Consider the following 19717-nt stretch of genomic DNA (forward strand, 5'->3'; position numbering starts at 1 on the left):
GTCATCATTTACTAACCCTCATGTTGTTCTAAACCTGTATGAGTTTCTTTCTTCTGTTGAACACAAAAGAAGATATTTTGAAGAATGTTGGTAACAAGACAGTGGATGGCACCCATTGACTTCCATAGTATTTTTTTCTACAATCTAATTGTTTGGATACAGACATTCTTCAAAATATCTTCTTTTGTGTTCAACAGAAGAAAGAAACTCATACAGGTTTGGAACAACTCGAGGGTCAGTAAATGTTGAAAAAAAAAAGTTTGGGTGAACTATTACTTCAAACATGGATAAGGGTTGTACTGTAAATCTTCAACAATACCAGACAAAAAAAAAAAAAAAAGCTAAATGAGGAAAATACAGTACTGACCTAGTGCTAGTCTTCACATGTCATGTGCCAGAGTCTCTTGACTCTTTTGCTGTGTTGAGCAATGTAGCCGATCGCTGCCATATCTGTTGATTTCTTGAACGCAGTGGCCAATCAGAATCCACTCACCGCTCAAAACGCCAGGGGTTTTGCTCAGTGCTGAGTTCTGCAAGCTCACGAATCCCTTTTATTTGAACAATTTCTAAGTGTAGACCCGATGTAAAGAGATTTATTGTGCGGTGTAGACAGCTTCACTGATTAACATCTACACACTGCAAAAGCAGAATACACTCTTGAAATGACTATAGCAAAAAAGTCTGCTAGGATATGTGCATTAAGGTTAGAGCAACCGGGCTTCTGGAGCCGGGCCTGGGCTCGGTAACCCATGAACTGCATTGTTTATTTCCAGTTTATTCAATAAAGACTCTGTTTGTTAACCAACGTGACACAAATAGTCGGGTCTGTAAAATTCTTGCAGTGGCAAATTTGGATAGCTTGTATGTAAAACAATGAGATCTTAATAACAATTGGCCATACTTGTCACTCTTTATCTTCCAAAAATATATCTTAGGAAGATCAAATGTAAACTCTTAGTTTTATTGATCAAAGCTCTTTATAATGCAACATATAAAGTAATTTCAATATACTGCAGTATTTAATATAATTTATAAAGATCTTTATAATGCATAAATCTCTTTATAAACATATAATGCAATCCAATACAATGATGAGAGATGAACAAATAAACATTTCTCAAAAGCCTGTTGTAGAAGTCTTTATTTTTTTATAAAAACAAAATAATTATTATATTTAGAACACTTTTATTATTGATTTGTGTTATTGAGTTTCAACCAGTACGCCTTGTGATAGATTTTTAATAGATAAGATAGTAAACTATCTTTTAAACTAACCATGATTCTAACATCTAAAGCTTACTTCCCTTTTTTCAGGCCTAACACTCTAACACTTGAACAAAATGTACCAAAAATGTTCTCTGAATATTGTGTCCATGGAAAACTCTTAAGTGCTGACCATGACAATATCAAAAATATACTTTCTAGAATCGTCTCATGGGATATTGAGTAATCAACTGATCTCTTAACCATTTTCTCTATTATTTTTTCTGATGATTCGAGATTATTTTGCTCATGCATGCCAGTACAGAGGGTGAATGGGGTGAATGGGGTGAATGGGGCGAATGGGGGGGGGGTTACCTTGATAACTCTCCCGGCCGCCGTGATTAAAGCATTTCAAGGACATTGTCTGAAGTCTGTCTGGTTATTATTGCTGCGCAGAAAGTTAGTTAGAGGAACAAGTTAGGGTTAGGAAACTCAAAGCCAGTTGTCGACTGCAGACGCAGAGCTATAAATAAGTGTCGATTGGAGACGTCCCAGGTAATTAGATTCCAGCATAGGTATCATTTACATTTTTCATCTCCCATCATTACACCACTTTTTGAAATGGCTGATTTTGTCCCCACCAATTGAAAGCATTTGGTTAAAATGTTCTGAAAAATCAAGCGAACCAAGAAATGTTAAAGGTTTATTTGCACAAAATAAAACATGCAATGCAGTTTAGATACAGAAATAAACAATGTACATTGTCCAAAAAAAGTAACTTAAACAAAATACACTATTACTGACGGGTTTGTGACATTGAAGAGCGCAGCCAGGTCTTCAGGCGTCTCAAGGCACTGAAGCTTCTCTCTGCTTCAGCAGATGAGGCAGGAACAACGAGCAACAAACGCAGAAGTGCCTCAACTTGACTGAAGAGACCAAGGACCTCGGGAACCATGTTCCTCATGATTTCTGTCACTTCTGAGCAGGTTTTGTAGGTGTAATTGGCAGTGAACATGGCCAGCTGCACCTTTAGGGACTGGAACTGCAGCTCTGGATACAGGTCAACCACGTCATCAACTTGGCCAAAGAGTAGGACTTTCTCCAGCTTGACCAGATGCTGTAGCCCTCCCTGTTCAAACCGCTTTGTCAGCTGTGTTGTTACAATGTCAAGGACTTGGAAGAACTGTACACGGTAGTACTCCTGATCTGTGGATGGAACGTAGGGCTCAGCTGGGCCAGCGTGTCTCCTCTGTGGCTTTCGTAAATGTGGCATCTTTATTGGTTCGATGTCCAAAGATGTAACCAGATCAGTTGCACTGGTGTAGGCTGTGATGAATGCTTCTTCGGTTCGTTGGCTCTGAAAGTGTTTTTTTCACACAGTCCACTGCACTTAACATGCCTCCAACTGTTTTCCCTCTCCCCTGCAGTGAAGTGTTCAGGCCCTCTAACCCCATCATCACCTCTTTTGCCAGAAACAGGCTAAGGACTGTGGTGCCCTTTTGGAACCACTCATGAAGGCCATTAGCTCTAGAAGCTGTGTCGGATGTGTTGGACGAAGCCATCTCTTCCAGTGCAGCCAAGACTGCCTCATATTGACCAAGGATGGCGTCAATGGCTGGGGTGCGCACTGTCCATCGTGTTGGGCACAAAGGTTTGAGTGTGATGTAGGAACCACTTGTGGACTTTGCAACAGACTTGAAAAGGGTCTTAAATTTGCCTGATTGTCCAAACAAGCACCCCAACTCATGGGTCCACTGCAATGCATCCCTCACAATCGGTGGGGTTGAGCAAGCTGCTTGCGTGACCAGGTTGACGCAGTGAGGCCCACAGTGAACATAAATAGCAAGTGGCTGTTCTTTTCTGATGTGAGCCTGTACTCCCGACAGATGTCCTGACATATTAGCTGCTCCATCATAGGTCTGGCCACGCAGTCCTGAAAGGGGTAGGTTCAGACGGAGTAGCACATCAGAGGAAATCTTAGAAATTTGCTCACCTGTGGTGGAAGAAGTTTGTAGAGGCCAATGAATTCCTCTCGTGGTTCCAAGTCGGAATCAACATAGCGGAGACAGATGGACTCCTGCTCTGTGCCACTTACGTCCTGTGCTCCATCAATTATTACTGAATATTGGACCACTGGTAAAGCCAGGATTTCCTCTGCAATGTTGCGAATGATGGTATTGCTCATTAAACTTAGCATTTAGTTTTGAACGACAGGGCTGGTGTAGCTGTGGTTCCGTTTTAACCATCATCCTCTGCCTTAAGAAGGAGAAGGTAGTGGAAGTTCCCCTCTTCATTTCCATGCCCTCTTAAAGGGATAGTTCACCCAAAAATGAAAATTCTGTCATTACTCACCCTCATGTTGTTCCAAACCTGAATGAGTTTCTTTCTTCTGCTGAACACAAAGGAAGATATTTGGAAGAATGTTTGTAATCAACAGATCTCGGTCCCCATTGACTTCCATAGTAGGGAAAAAATATACTATGGTAGTCAATGGGGACCGAGATCTGTTTGGTTACAAACATTCTTCCAAATATCTTCCTTTGTGTTAAGCAGAACAAAGAAACTCATACAGGTTTGGAACAACTTGAGGGTGAGTAAACAATGATAGAATTTTCATTTTTGGGTGAACTATCCCTTTAAAGCTAGGCCTTGTTGGGTCAAGTACGTAACAGAGCTTAATATTTTTAGTAAGTTTGACCTGGCCTCCTCTTGTGCAGTTGCCAAAACACTGGATAGTTGGGTATCAATTGATTTTGGCTCATAAATGTGCGTAGTCACTGCAATGTTGTGTGTTTTGCTGCTTGAGTGTCGCTCAAAACCCTCCACAGCCCGTTTCCAGTTCCTAAAGCCTGTCAAAATAAATGTTGGCTCTGTGTTTTTGGCTAGTGAAGATGTTTGCTTTGAAAAGGCCTTGGTGCAATAAAAGCACAAAACTCCTTTCAGTCTAGGACAGTAGTGTAACCAAGGGAAATCATTGAACCAGCTCTGAAATCGAAGCATCTTGTTGGCCAACTTCTGCACCTCAATAAACTTGGGATGAGGGTGATGTGGCTCAGTCAAAGGGTAATTATGCTCTGCCTCAGATTCTACTTGTTCCTCATCTGCCTTCATGCTCGGATTCCTTATACTCATTGTTCGGATTCCAGGTAGGGGAGACCGGGTACAGTTGCAACAAGTCTTATTCCTCCAATCAGAAACATGCTAGACATTGTTAGACCCTTCCCCCACCAAGAAGACAGAAGACATATTCAACATCTGCTGCTGCATTTATTGAACAAAACTTGTTTTCGGTCGAAGTCCATAGTAATCGATTGTCGAGTTCACCCGCGTGATCATAGGTAACTAAACCTATGCGGGTGAACTCGACAATCGATTACTATGGACTTCGACCGAAAACAGGAAGAAAATACAGGTATGTGCGCTGGCTGAAATAACATCATTTTTATTCATATCTTTCACATCTACTGCAGTCAGATTCACCCGTGATCACTCTGAAGGAATCACTCACATGACCTGTGCACTTGTAATGACACATCAAGGATGTTAAGAGGCTAAAAGCAGGTTTAAAACTTGCCCCATTGAAGTCAACAGGGTGCAAATTTTAAATAGAGGATAACATGGTGTAGGCAACACCGATTTTTGTCATTGTTGTCTGTACTGACAGCACTCCAAATTTACAAAAAAATTTGCTCAATGTTAAAATTGACCGGAGTTCTCCTTTAAGCAGCAAACTGTTTTCACATTTCTGAAGGATCATGTGACACTGAAGTAATGATTTTGAAAATTCAGCTTTTTTGTAATACTATTTGGATACGTGTGGATACGTCATCGGTTCGGTCTGAGTGTTGCTTTTGGAAAAAGGGGGTTCGAAACTTGCGCCACCTTGTGGGTGTTGTCAGCAGTAGTAGAAGCAGTTGTAGTAGTGTCAGAGAGTCAGAGAGTTAACTATCATTGTCATTGTCGTTATTGTGTCATATATGTTTTAGGGCTGTATATTATTACATTATCAGGTTGAGTAGTTATAGTAGGCTATATTGTTATTATTAATTATAGTAGCTATGTTATAGTCTTGTTACATTAATATTATTTGGATTGCTTTGGATTTTTGGATCTGGACTGGACTGCTTTTTGATTTGGATTGCCCTTTTGGATTTGTTTGCTTTTTGTGACCTCTTCCTTTTTCCTGGTAACGGACTAGCAAGAAAGAGGAAATCCTCCCCTGTCTGGGCTCAACAGAAGCAGTATCCTCATTTATACCAGCTGGCACTGGCATTTTTATGTTCCCCTGCATCCTCTGTTCCTTGTGAAAGGATCTTTTCCAAGGCTAGAGAGATTTTGTGCGAGAAGAGGAATCGTCTAAACCCCAACACACTTGAAATAATTCTGTTTCTCAATAAAAATCTATTGTAATCCTTCCTTCACCCACCCCAAACTGCAGTGTTGCAGGGTGCTCCTCTATATCCCCAGTCCAATAAGCACAACACTGCACTAAAACTAGTAACAGTTCACTGAACAATAACCACCAGAAACTATTTTTACCACCCCAGACTATTCTGTTGCAGTTTACTTTATTACTCTCCCTCCACCATAAGCACTGCACTCAACTCAGTGTCACTTTTGCTGTTCATACTGTCACTATCCAAACAATTTATGAATAATGAATTAACTGTCTGTGTGACAGTTGTCTCTGCACAAGTAAATTCAGACAGAGAAAGATACATATTTTATATTATACCCAGGCAATGGACAAATGTCTGCTCAGGTCTTTTTATTATTGCAAATGAAAGGTTACAGACATTAACAGTGAGAAGAAAATAAATAAATAAATAAATAAATAAATAAATAAATAAATCAGGGGGGAGGGGGTGATAATGAGTCCGGGCAGTGAGTTATGGGAAATGTAGTTTGTGAGGGAGTGATAATAGTCTGGTGTGGAGTGCCCTCTGGTGGCTCTCAAGGGCACTCCAGCTGGTGACCGTTACACCTATGTTCTACAGTGTTCCGGAAAACATTGAAGCTTCCCCGGGCGCCGCCATTGATTAGCGGACCCCCACCCGCTGTTAGCGTTCCATTGACTCCCATTCATTTTGGCGTCACTTTGACAGCAAATAACTTTACATCTGATGCGTTTAAAGACTCCATTTGTCCATTATTTATTTCTAAAGAAACATGAAAATGCATAAAAGGCTCCGTTACCTTGTGTCTTACGCTATGGCCCCGTAGAAGCAGTTTTTGTAAAAATAGGCTAACGATTGCGTCATAACCACGCGAATCTCTGTCGCACAGTAGAGAGATTACCGTATGGACAGGAGGAGAAGCTCGCGAGCAATCGGGGGGACGTGGAGGCAAAATGACAAAATAATTAATCAGAATACTTAGCAAAAGTTTCTCCTGCTCCTAGCTCACAGCTCCTACTCACGCTCTCCGTCAATCATTCAAGGGAATGATTCAGATTTGGCACAGCTACTAGAAGACAGACAGACAGTTTGCTCACGTCACATCTACGTCGTCAAGCTCAGTTTGAGTCTGCGCAGTACGCTTAGCCATCAGGAAGTGAGTGCTTTTAATTGACTTCACTTTTCTCCGTTGAATCCAATCGGGTCGCTGTGTCCATTTCTTATACTGTCTATGGTTCTACACATAAACAAACAAAACTGAATATCTGATACTTGGTAAATATGACTTAATAAATAAATAATAGGCTACAATAATATCACCGTATAAATAAATAATACTAGTAGGCCTAAAACAGTTCATATTTTCAGAATATTAATATTTAATAAATGTATTAATATCTACGTAAGAAAAATCTACCACAGCCTATAACAGAAAGTGCTTATGAAAAACATTTCCTACCCTAGCTTTATCTAAGACAGTGAAGCCGAAGAGTTAAACCTGAAACATTTCCTGACTACATCCACACACACCAGTGAGGGTTTCTCTGAAGAAATCACCTGACTGACTCTCATATCGTCATGCTATTTATGCTTTAATACAAATATTCAGTAAGCTTTCATATTTCCAAAGAACCATTCCTAATATGTTTATAATAATTCTAATTGCATTTGAATATATAGGCCTACCTTTAAAAACTTAAATGTATTGATTGTAAACAGCAATGCTGAACATAGAAAAATGTCAAATAATGTCATAAATATATGTATCACTCTTTAACCACTAAGTGGCAGTATAACTCCATTGTGTAGTGTGACATTTTGCCTGATGGCTGTTAATACATTTCGTTAGCCTCATAGCATTGCCTAAGTCCTATTTAAAAAAAAAAAAAGGACTTAGGCAATTATGCTATGAGGCTAACGATTTCAAATACCATTTTGTTGTCCTTAAGTGCAATATAGGCCAATATACAGTATATATGGCCAATAATATATAAATGTTATATGAGCACTGCATGAGGGAGTACTGGATTTTCCTTAAACCGACATTAGACTTATCAGTATTAGTAATTTAAATAAAATACATAAAATTCAGAACTTAGGTCACTGGTATAGCCATCCTTGACTTACATTAAGTAACTTAATTTCGTTGTTTTACCACATCATTTCAGTCTTACCATAGAATTAGCACTTTCTAAAGTAATTGTTGCTCAAACCAGCATTTACCGGAAACACTGCAAAATTTCAGTGTTGAAATCAACTATTGAGTACATAACACAGTTCAACATAGGGCTAATGTCTATCTATCTATCTATCTATCTATCTATCTATCTATCTATCTATCTATCTATCTATCTATCTATCTATCTATCTATCTATCTATCTATCTATCTATCTATCTATCTATCTATCTATCTATCTATCTATCTATCTATCTATCTATCTATCTATCTATCTATCTATCTTAGCATTAGTTAATAAAAATACAAGAGTTCATTTTTAGTTCATGTTAGTTCGGGACAACTTATGACTTTATTCATGTATAAGTAAATGTTGAGATTAACATTAACTAAGATTAAGATTGATAAAATGAACATTTTTAGTTCATGTTACTGTAATCTATCTATATCTATCTGATATTCTACCAGTAAACTATTTTATTTTATTTTCAAGTGTTCAAGTAATTTTAGCAGTGAGTCATGGAGCTGAGAATTAATTGAAAAAGCGTAATTCTTAAAGCGATGTATATGAAATGAGAAAATGTAATTTGATCACAATAATAGTTTATAATGTGCAATAATTCTGTACACAGAATACACATCTCCGATGTAAACCGATATATTTATTTCAAAATAAAAGATTTCCACACATACACATGAATTTGGCCTAAAGCTCAACACACAACTGCAAAACAGCCATCAATGTTTTTAAATGGACTCAACTCTTACCAAAATCTCAAACCTGGCAAATCACTTTCAACCTCGTACATAATCAATACAAAACTTGATCAGGTGAAATGAGACAATGGGTCATCCATTCATAATAATAATAATGCAAGGTAATGAATGCACCTTTAACCAAAACATCAGTCTGGACATTTGAAATGTATGTGTATAGAGTGACTTTTCAAGTGAAATTAAACCCCCAAATTAGTATCCTAACATACACGTTTATTTATTTATTTATTTATTTTACATAAAGTGCAGCTTGCTAAATCTTGATAACCAGAACTACAGCTAAAAGCATCGATGACCTATGAACAGGAAGTTCAAAACTGTACATAATGAATGTACATGCTTCATGTTTCCTTTACTTCTTCATCCCCATTTATGAAATAATGCTTTTATGTATTTATCAAAACAAATATTATCGATGTCTTATGTTGTCACTGACATAAAGCAAAACTGTCTATCAAAGCTAAGATGAATAAATCTGCATCTTTGATAATGTGCAGAAATGAGAGATGAATGAATAACTGATGCATAAAGCAGGTTCATTCAACCGTCTTGTGATTGGTTGAACACAGAAGCACCACATCGCAACAATGAGATATCCAACAAACCCAAAACACTGTGCACAAATAAATAAATGCACAAGCAAAATACGACTATCCAAAAAATACCACTTTGGAAATGTTTTTATTATCATTATAATAAATTTAAATTACCAAAGGAACAAACACTGCTTTACATATTGCTGTTTTTGTAGGTTGTTTTCTGTCTTTCAACAGTTAAAGCAATAAAAAAGAGAGAAAATACAGACCGATAAGCAGGACATGTGCAGAAAGCTGTACAGATGGCTTGCTCAAAAATACACAGGGTTCAAAGACCGACAGAGAACAGTTTACAGCACACTGTCCATAAACATCTTTCTTTTTTTTTCCTTTTTTTTTTCTTTTTTTTTTTTTGGTATTAAATTGTTTTTTGCAACTAGAATCTCTCACACTCGATTTAACAAACACTGAACTCGTCTCTTAGATCCTTGAAAGTTCCTGACATAAATAAGCAACAAAGTCCTTCAAATAGAAGCCACATTTGTTTTTGTATCCGTTCGCTGCGTACTGTACAACAAAATACTCCCATTCACCTTCAGTTATGATCTGACTGAGGCAACGGTGACCTCCAGATCGCTCCTTTTCCCAAGGAATGTTTTTCAAAAAAATATTGCGATTTGTATATATTCTTCAGCGTCTGATGCATTTGCGTCAAACTTTCAATATCACTCTGCATTCCCTGTTTACTCCATCACTGTAAGGAATGGTGTCTTACTCGATTGTAATGTTGCTGACAAAGTGCATCTGTTCTCAAGTGCGGCAATCAAAGCCAGCCAGTGTTTCAGGGAGAAGTGCTCGTGTGGCTGATATCATTGATTCGCTTTAAACCGTACCCTGAAAAAAGGGCCAGTCGAGACATAAAAGTACATTTTATAAAAGTAATACATAGTTTGCTCCTTTCTTTTTTTATTATTTGAAAACCACAGTGTGCGCCAATACAAAAGCGGTATTGCCATGTCAGGGTTAGAGGCAGAGCCTAATATGGCTGGAGTTTCCCTCATGTACACCGTTATATTCTGTGTGCAATTGCTTCTAGTAATGCTTGTATGGCTCACTCTGACACAGACAAAAAAAATCCCTGACAGTAGATTCGCTGATGCTATAAAGTTTTTTTTTTTTCTGTTTACTTTACATAACAAAAGCTATGTAAATTTGGCAAATTATCTTAGTGCTTGTGCCGCATATACAAAATATCAACAAAGGTCAGCATTTTATTATACAGGATGGTTCTTTCGACACTCAGCAGTCAGGCTCATCCAGTGAACCCTAAATATTATAAACAGCAAGAGACAAAACACAATGGGACAATATCCACACGTCACAAGTACAAGGATAATGACGTTTTGAGGGCGTAGTGTCCAATGTCTGATTCTGTACCTATCAAGAATGCAATTTTCAAGCAATCCCCGTTTCTTATTCGTCAGGAAATATCAAGGTCTTCTGAACAGGCGGTCGACTTGCACCGACGCAATCTTTCCTCTTCATTACAAAACCTCACCACGAAAACAGCAAAGTGGAATTCGCACGTACATTTAAACGACGACAACGAAAACTCTCTTCTGAAACGTTTAAATCAAACGAGCAAATTAGCCCTTGAGGGTTCTCAGCTAGTTTGAGGGAGGAGTCCCGCTCAAACCCCTAGCCGAGCGCGCTCTGGAGACCCACGGGAACGAGGAAAGTCCAGTTGTCCTTCACAGCGCCAGCAGGGTGGGAGAGTTGAGCGAATCCGAGGACTGGTCGCCGCTGCTGCTGCTCCGCCGGTGGGCTTTGGAGCAGGACTCGGACGAGGGCGATGGGCTCTCGGGCTCCAGCATGCTGGGGTACGTGAAGATGAGGCTGGAGTGGTTCGGGGTGGACACCGGGGTGGAAGCGGCCACCACAGGAGTGTTCAGACTGTCTCCGTCAGAGCAATACATGCCACCACCTAGACAGATGGGCTTGATGACTGAATGCTGGGTTTTTGCTTCATCCTCATCGTCATCATCTTCCAAAGGCTCCTGTTTGACCACCACTGGGTTGAGAGCATGCATCGGGCCCCGGGGCCCCAGGTTGGAGCGCATGGTCAGAGGAAGGGGCGCACACTGCTGGGAGTGCAGGTTTTGATGGCGCTCTTCGAGGGGAAGTTTGCACACGGGGTTGTGGGCCACCAACATAAACTCCAACTTGTCCTTTTCCTTCTGCAGGGTCTCGATTTCTTTCTGCAGGTCGGCCTTCTCCTCCTCCAACTTCTCGGTTTCCTTGAATGAAAAAAGAAATACAAAGTGGTTGAGGAGAGACCCGTGATATGATTGTAAAGCGCTTTGGGTGTACAGTAGTACATATGAAAGCGCTATATAAATGCCTCATTCTAAAGAATGATTATGCTGCATTTTATGTAGTGGTGCTCTAAGTGGTTTCTAACTGGTTCCTAACCCTAGTCAAAAGACCCCTTCCCAAAATGTCTATATGATATTCAGGTCTTTAACGTAAGCCTATACGAGGGCTGCGCCAGGGTTGCCAAGTATGTGGTTTTCCTGCATAATTGGGTTGCTATTAAAGGGTTCCCACAGGTTGATCCCCCTCGCGCTGGTTAAACGGTTAGTTCACCCAAAAATGAAAATTCTGACATTAGTTTCTCACTCTCATGTCGTTCCAAACCTATTAGACTTTCGTTCATCTTCAGAACACAAATGAAGATCTTTTTGATGAAATCTGAGACATTTCTGTCCCTTCATTGACAGCTACGCAACTACCACATTGACACTTCAAATATTAATAAAAACATTGATCAGTGAACATAAACAGAAGCTCAACCGAACCTGCTTGACGCCCAAAAGCAAACCTCATTGGTTCTTGCTGGCTAATGTTTACAGTGAGTGGATGTATCGCAATGGCTCGTAGAAACGCAATCATTCAAGCTTTCCAGTTTGACCCAGAATCTTAGTTTAAAATATTGTGTCTGGATACGGTACTTTAGTTGGTTTGTTTATGTATGCTGTTACAGTTATTATCATGTAACTATAACGCTAGCCTACATTGTTGGCTTTTCATGTTGCTCTGATTTGCTATAGTTCTAAAGCTGTATTAGCATCTATATCAGTAATCTTTGTAGTTTAGAGAAGACTGTACTCTGGTGCATTTCCAGAGAAAATAAAATTAACCCACTGGTTCTTCAGAAACTCGGAAGAAGGAACTAAAAAAATACTTTTGTGTTCATTTGTACATCCAAACACTGAGCAACTGTTTGCAAGCCGTGCTGTTTCTCAAGGAAAAACCAATATCGCGCTCGCATGGGCGTAGCTCATTTTCTCATGGGCGGGCCAAATTCTCTGGGCGGGGCAAAGCAGAGAAAGGGGAGGTAACCTTTCCCCGTATGACGACATATAGGGAAGATTCCAGATTGGCCCATCTGAGCTTTCATTTTCTCAAAGTTGGAGCAGGATACCCAGGTCTTGGTTTACACTTATCGCCATTTCTAGCCACTGGGGGACCGTAGGCAGGCTAGGAGAACTCATATTAATGTTAAAAAACCTCATTAAGTGAGATTTTCATGCCATGAGACCTTTAAATCGTGAACGTTTTTCAGATTGAATTCTCAGAACACTGTAGCACTATAAAAGGAACGCCCACCTATAAACACAAGCAAGTATTTCCCAAATAAATTTAAGCTGTTCACATGGAACGCCTGACACAAAAAACAAGTGTTTCGAAACAATCGTCCAAGCCTGCAGAAAGTTCAAAGACTGATGTGACTAGACTGTCAAAGATAAGCCTCATTAATTTGGCTATGAGGAAGAATGAAACCAAAATGAAAGCAAATGCTAAATTTACAAAGAAAGAAACTCATTAGAAGAAAGGCTCTCGTTATTGTCACAGGAGATACAGTTCCTTATTTGGTGAGGAATGAAGAGAGTGGGGGAAGGGAAGAGGGAAAAAAATGCAGTGAGTGGGGTTTGATGGTTAGCTGCGGTTTCTTCCTCCAACAATATCAGATGTTTGCTTCCCTCCAACCCCCTGTAGCACATTCTTCCCTCGTGTTTCAGGTCTGACAGCCTGAGAGATGCCATTAGAAAGCTATGTAGTTCAATTACAGCCAGCATTGTCTGGGACTCGGGGCATTCCCAAGCCCGCCAGACAACACTGGTCTTCTGTGGTCGTAAAGAGTGTCTTTTTAGGGTGTCTTCAGCTTTTAACCACTGAGAATTGCATGGAAATGAGTGCAATATTTGTGGGCATTTCATTTGGGGTGTTCGGTAAACAAGTTTCCCCATTGTGCTAGTAAAGTTAGAGAATGCTTGCGTGTTTGTAAAGGCATTAGAAAACTCACCCCTTGCAGCATATCGGTCAGTTCTCTTCTGCGGTTCCGACATTTTGCCGCAGCTAGTTTGTTTCTTTCTCGCCTGACTCTCCGTTTTTCTTCTTCCTCTGGGGTGAGCTGCAGATAGAACTAGGAGTGAGATTTCCCAGTTGTTTGTCAGAAATCTTTGTGATGTAAAAAAAATCAATCCTTGCATCTCAGATAAACAATCATTTATTTATATAGCGCTTAAAGTCAGGGTGATTGGGACACTTTTCGCCATTGAGATGACTTGGAAAAACTGTCCAAATCAACCTGAATTCACCCTAAAGATTGTTTCAAAGAAGCTTCACAGTAATAAACAAGATAACAAGACATTAATGTTGCAAAAGTATGAAACACATTTTAGCTGTAAAGCAGCTCTAAAAACACAACAGTGTCATTATTCAATGATTTAATAGATGTTAAAAAAGTGTTTGTAACACTTTACAATAAGGTTCATTGGTTAACATTAGTTACCTTAGTTAACATGAACTAAGAATAAACAATACTTCTTTTCAGCATTTATAAATCTTAGTTAAATTCATTTCAACGTTAACTAATATGTCATTAAAATCAAAGGTTGTATTTGTTAGCATTAGTTAATGCACCGTGAACTAACATGAACAAAGTAGTTTTAACTACTAACATTAACAAAGATTAATAAATACTGTAACAAATGTATTGCTCATTGTTGGTTCATGTTAGTTAATGCATGTACTAATGAACCTTATTGTAAAGTGTTACCAAAGTGTTTTTGTACTATACGTTGAAAAGTGCAAGACGAACCTGCTCATCTCGCTTGCGTCGACCTCGAGCGTCTCCGATGGAGCGGATGACCCCGGGCCGCGTGAGAGCCGTGTGTCCGAGGAGACTCGGGCCGCTGGACACAGACAGGCCGTACGGGTGAGGCCGAGAGTACGGGTTAGACATGGATGTGATCACTGTGGGCTGAACCATCCACTGCAGGTCCTGACTGGTGGTTATGGCATTAATCGTTGGAATAAAGGCACTGCTAGAGCCAGGCATGTCTACTCTGTACTTCTGTGGAGAAGAAAGAAAAGCATTAGGATTAAGCCATTCTTTTATGGTGATGTCACAACTGAAGTGCAAACATTTATGAAGAAACTGTGGATTAAGAAGACTCTGACTTTCACCGTACATTAAACACACTGTGTGATTCATTTTTGGTCTTTGTTACTGCAGTCCCCCTAGCCACCCACTTTTTAGCCATCTTACAAATTCCCATCATCACATACTAATGAATCATTGCGCGTGCCGCCTCGCTCTGCGCCCTCTTGACTGCTTGACCCCCAGAGCGACAGGGTGACACACTCACGGTGAATCATGGGAAAGCCCACAACCCTCCCTGACAGAAGCAGACCAGGCTTAAATAATAGCCGTGGTGATGCAACGGGCCACAGTATCACCGCTGTGTGGGCATTCAACAGATCTGTGTCGTTCAAGAAACAAGCCTCTTATTAGAAGTGCATGCGACATCTAAGAATACATCATTAATGAGAAAATCTAAATAAAACGCTGAACGTTTTGTTTTGTTATTGCATGTCTTTAATGCAAACTGTCTTTTAACTTTTAAGGTTGTCTGTAAACTTAGAAATGAAAAATTTGCAAATATTACATTAAGTTTAATAAAACCTCAGTATTAAACTTAAATTTGCCTTAACTTGAATTCCTACTGTTTTCTTGCTGTTGGATGAACAGATTTCTATGCAATAATCTAATCATAGGCAACCATTTAAATTCGAGTTTTTTGACTGCATTGTGTAATTATTTTGTATTTACCTACTGAACACAATTATAACTTACATATAAGAAACACTGGTAACACTTTATTTTAGTGTCATTGTTACAGATGTTACATGTAGTTACAAAAGTAATAACTATAAATTACTAACCTACTGTATATAGTAAGTCCTAACCAAAGTACATGTAGTTACTTAATATTACTCTGTACTTAATACATTAATATAATACATTAACAACTATTTGAATTGCTAATTAACATTAATTACCATTACTACAATTAATGAATGCTCCGTTTTAAATAAAGTTAGAATGTTTAATGGCAATTAATAAACGTTTAACATCATTTAACTTTGTAGGGCTAGTCATTTTTGGAAACGTTTGAACTTCTGATAGGCTATGGAAAATAGTACAGCGATAGGGAATGACTTACAAGCAAGCGTTGCCCGAATATTCGATGGAAAAATACACACGAATGATATGATTTTAACATGTGTAGTCTGACAAATGCTGAATCAGAATATGAGACTGCTCTTCAGTTCCCCTCAGCCGGGAAGCAGAACTGGGATCTCGTGCCAACACATTCCATCCTCCACATTCCATTCCATTCAACACATTTCTGGTGGGATTTTAACGGGAAACTGACTTCATGTTACAGATAGAGTTTACCGCAAATCATTTGGAGGCGAATGAATTACGGGAAATAACAGCGATCATTTCGTGAATGAAAAACAAGCATTATTTTACAGCTTAAAAGCTGCGATTCGGTGTTCTTAAAGTAGTATTTACACTGAAGGTGTAGTGTTGTTTTAACACGGTAGTAGATAATCGTTTCCCACAGCATATTGCGAAAGCCTCCACTAACTACCAGGAACTGATGCGTTTGTTTCCCATTTCATCCATGACGAAGGACCGGGAAGATCCACATAAACACGGTGAATCATCCTCTGTTGTGTTGAGAAGTAGCGCTTTATCTTCTCTTGAAATTCACCCGAATCCCTTCCACTTGATTTCCCCCGAAGGAGTCAAAACTCTACATGCTGGGATCGAAAGGGGGCAGTTTATTCCACGAGTTTAAACAGCAACCCTACAAGACAAGATGATGCTCGGGAATTTCTGACAGGAGCAAGTTAAACCTTCCAGATGTGATTAAAATACCAGCGTCTGGGGAACAAGCTGCCAAACTGACCCGGTACACAAGCTCTTATTCATTCCCTGAGAAGAACCAGATCGGGGGGGAAATGACCTAAAACACTCCATGAAGATGAGATGCACTTCACTGGAAACATTATAATCCATTTTAATGCAACACTCATCGAGGCTTCAGATAGTCTACCTAAGAGTTAATCTAACAGTAGCTGTAACCATAAACATGGAGCTAATTATTATAAAAACAACTGTGATTAACATCTACGATAACATACAAATGATTATAAAGTGAGTTGCATGACATAAGGATAGAATTTAGTATCTTACAAGCTTTAAATAAAGTGTGATAGAGTTTTTTTTACTATATTTTTTTCAACATGGACCAATTTGCGAGTTAGTGAGTTTTTTTTTTTTGTCCATGCAGAAAGTCGCATAAATTCCATAAAATACATGCATTTATTGAAGTATAATTACTAATAAAGTAATCAAACAGGAACATCCTAATGCGCAACCCTTTTAGTCTCCTGCCATATCATTTAATTCACCATATTTGGCAATTCTAGTCAGTTCATAAAAAAGTATAAGCCCAAAGTTTGTGTAAAGCGCATATATTGGTCATATATGTTTAGAGAAAGAGAGAGAGATTTTTTTTACGTTTGCCATATAGCCTACTCGAAATCTGAATTGTCGTTCTTTTCTCCAGCCTAAACTTTACAGTTCAACTACGGATAAATGAAAGGTATTTTCAGATAAACTAAATGGCAACTGCACATGTTCTGAAGGTTAGTGAAGCACAAGCGCTATGTGGAAGTCCCGGAAGTGTGGCATTCTGCGGCCACTGCGCGCGCACTGACTCTCGTCTCCGTGGGTTTATTTCACATTACGCACGCCACCCACGCCACTGCTGCCCTTATCTGCCTAATTCCACGGAAACATAATGTTATGAGTGCCAACATGTGCGCTATCTTTCCAAAACGATAGATTGCAGGAAGCAAAAAAGAAATCCCTTCTGGGAATCATTTATTAAGAGGGCGAGACGGATTCCTCTGAGAGGATTTTACGCGTTTTGCGCGAAGATGCGTATGTGTCCTCCATGCACTTTCTTTTCAAAAATAATGATCAGATATGATTTTAAAACACAGCAATAAAAATGTGACACACACACAAACAGGTATTATATACTTTTATAGGCTGCTTATAGCGCGCATAGCCCGACATGCAATAACCGAATGTCCGGTTTTTATGCAGAACACTTGTATTGCTTGTATTGTACATGCACACAAGGCCACTGCATGATGAAAACGACAACCTGCAAGTCCTCGATATATAAAAAGTTTGCTCTCATTTTACATCGCAGTTTATGCATGACTTTAATCTGTGCGAATGTGTTATTATTTTGCGGCGCTGCTTGTAATTACACACTACTATGTTTACTGCAATAACATGAAGAATGTGTAATGTAGTGTGAGCACTGTAATGTAAAGAAGATAAGCTATTAAGTGCATATTGTTACACTCTAAAAAATGCTGTGTTGTTTCAACCCAAATATACGGACAAACCCAACCGTCAGAAAATTAAACCAACGGTTGAAACAACCCAGTATTTTTTAGAGTTTGGGATTAATAGTGATAACACGGTAGGCCTGTTCATGTAAACCCGTTGATGTGAGGTGTGTGTGGAGACGGAGACTCGGGCACCTGGTAGCTGGAGGCGGGGATGGGGCTGGTGTCCGGGTGCGCCGGTGAGCTGCTGCTGCCGCGGGAGGACGTGTCGTATGTCCCGGTGTAATCCTGGTACATGATCCAGGGAAACAGGAGGAAATTTCAGAAGCTTGGTAATGAATTCCCACACGATCAGTGTCTTCAGTGGCACAAAAAAAACACTTCCAAACGAAAGCGATTCCTTTTCACCTGATCTAAAAATGATATCCAAGATAGGCTACTTTAATGATAAATCCAGGCATAATATTCTGTTAGCCTATTAGAGAAGTTAGCGATCTCAAATTCTGTAGTCTCTTTAATAGTCCAATAAATTGATGTTCCCGTGTAAAACTAATGTGTAATACTCATCGCTACTGAGATGTTCTGCTAGAACCAGATGGAAAATGAAAAATCTGTGAAGCACCTACTTTTCTTCAGTGAACTCTTGCAGGTTTAGTCCTGTCCCCACAGCAGTGACTCAACGCAGGGATGAGTGTACCGCTCTGGACTTTGTTGAACTGATTTTGGCGACTAGGTGAACTTCAGTGCTACTTCTACAGGTCCCGTCAGTCGACAGATGACTCACTTCAATGGCTCTATTCTACTCCAATGCTCCGCTTATCAACGCCAACCTGCGTCTGCGCGTCACAGCCTTGTTAAGACACAACGCAAAATGGGGGTTTCCTAATGTATGTTTTGGGTCATTATGCCAGACGTTACTATTCCCTGAAGAGCTTATGAAGCTTTAGGGCTTAAATGTTCAACGAGAAATTAAATTCAGCAAAGGAGAAATTGTTTAAGGTGTATTAATTTGTTTTAAACTTGTTTGTTTGTAGCGTCCACCCCTATTCCACAGTTGGTTTCTACCATTGACGCATGTTTCCAAAAATGGGCAGTTGCGTCAGAGCACACGCGCATGGGTTTCCTTGGTAAAGGCACGGTAAAGACGCGTCAGGGATTCCCTCCCCTCTTTCCCCACCTTTAACTTTCACTGGGTGGTCTGTGGACATGTATACGGTTCCTACGAGCTCGGAACACGGCGAGAGCTTGCAGAGGTGCTCGTGGTTTCAGAAAGTGGCCGGATGTTGCTCTCTGAACCATAGGCTGTGCGCGTTCTAAAGTGCGAGCATGTTAGTGCAATTGCTTCATCGTGGAGTTTTTTTTTCTCACACTTTTTTTGGCAGTTCGAAATACAGATTCTTTAATAAATTTAATATTTTTGTATTTTTCCTTGATAACAAATCTTTGATGCATCATAACTGTTTTTCAACCCATTTAGCCTACCACAAAAGCTCTTCATACTCAATGTTCTCTCCAGATGAAATAAAACTCATCATTATTGCCCAAAGAACAGATAGATGTCGCCAGTGGTACAATAAAGTTTAGTGGGGGAGGGGAATTATCAATTGAACACTTTTAGTTGAGTTTGATTCCGTTCAAGTGGGGTCCAGTAGGTATCGTAGATATATAAATGTATAGGCTATTACATTTTTAGAAATATAATTTTGTGGATATAACTAATTTTACAACAGTATGGTTATACCAATAATTATTACCATTTTTTTTTTTTTTAGCATAACGCATACCATGATAAACAGGAAAAAGTGGAAATAAACACTTGACTGCAGTAACAATCCGT

At 39.5% G+C, this 19717-nt stretch overlaps 1 protein-coding gene across 6 annotated transcripts; it reads right to left on the reverse strand.

The window, feature by feature from the left end:
* Window positions 1-8419: 8419 nt before the first annotated feature.
* fosl2 (FOS like 2, AP-1 transcription factor subunit) lies at window positions 8420-18701 on the reverse strand. Of its 6 annotated transcripts, none has more exons than XM_081394010.1 (5): window positions 18507-18701; window positions 18076-18168; window positions 14255-14509; window positions 13457-13564; window positions 8420-11387 (listed from the first exon to the last, which is right to left on the reverse strand). In XM_081394010.1, the coding sequence occupies exons 3-5, from the start codon at window positions 14492-14494 to the stop codon at window positions 10842-10844; spliced, it is 894 nt and encodes a 297-aa protein (XP_081250136.1). In that variant the 5' UTR covers window positions 14495-14509; window positions 18076-18168; window positions 18507-18701; the 3' UTR covers window positions 8420-10841. The 6 variants fall into 6 exon arrangements, with proteins under 6 accessions (XP_081250136.1, XP_081250135.1, XP_081250134.1 ...); XM_081394009.1 differs by having other exon boundaries at window positions 13457-13576; XM_081394008.1 differs by having other exon boundaries at window positions 18076-18293; window positions 18507-18686.
* Window positions 18702-19717: the final 1016 nt, after the last annotated feature.

This window comes from Scardinius erythrophthalmus (genome assembly GCF_964197995.2).
Source record: "Scardinius erythrophthalmus genome assembly, chromosome: 19".
In the NCBI taxonomy this organism is placed as follows: Eukaryota; Metazoa; Chordata; class Actinopteri; order Cypriniformes; family Leuciscidae; genus Scardinius; species Scardinius erythrophthalmus.

Excerpts from the sequence above, each read along its gene's own strand:
- fosl2 (XM_081394005.1), bottom strand. The coding sequence starts at position 18,177 with ATGTACCAGGATTACACCGGGACATACGACACGTCCTCCCGCGGCAGC. Across the intron at positions 14,510-18,075 it reads TCCCCGCCTCCAGCTACCAG|AAGTACAGAGTAGACATGCC; the intron begins GTGCCCGAGTCT and ends TCTTCTCCACAG. Across the intron at positions 13,577-14,254 it reads GACGCAAGCGAGATGAGCAG|TTCTATCTGCAGCTCACCCC; the intron begins GTTCGTCTTGCA and ends TCTCACTCCTAG.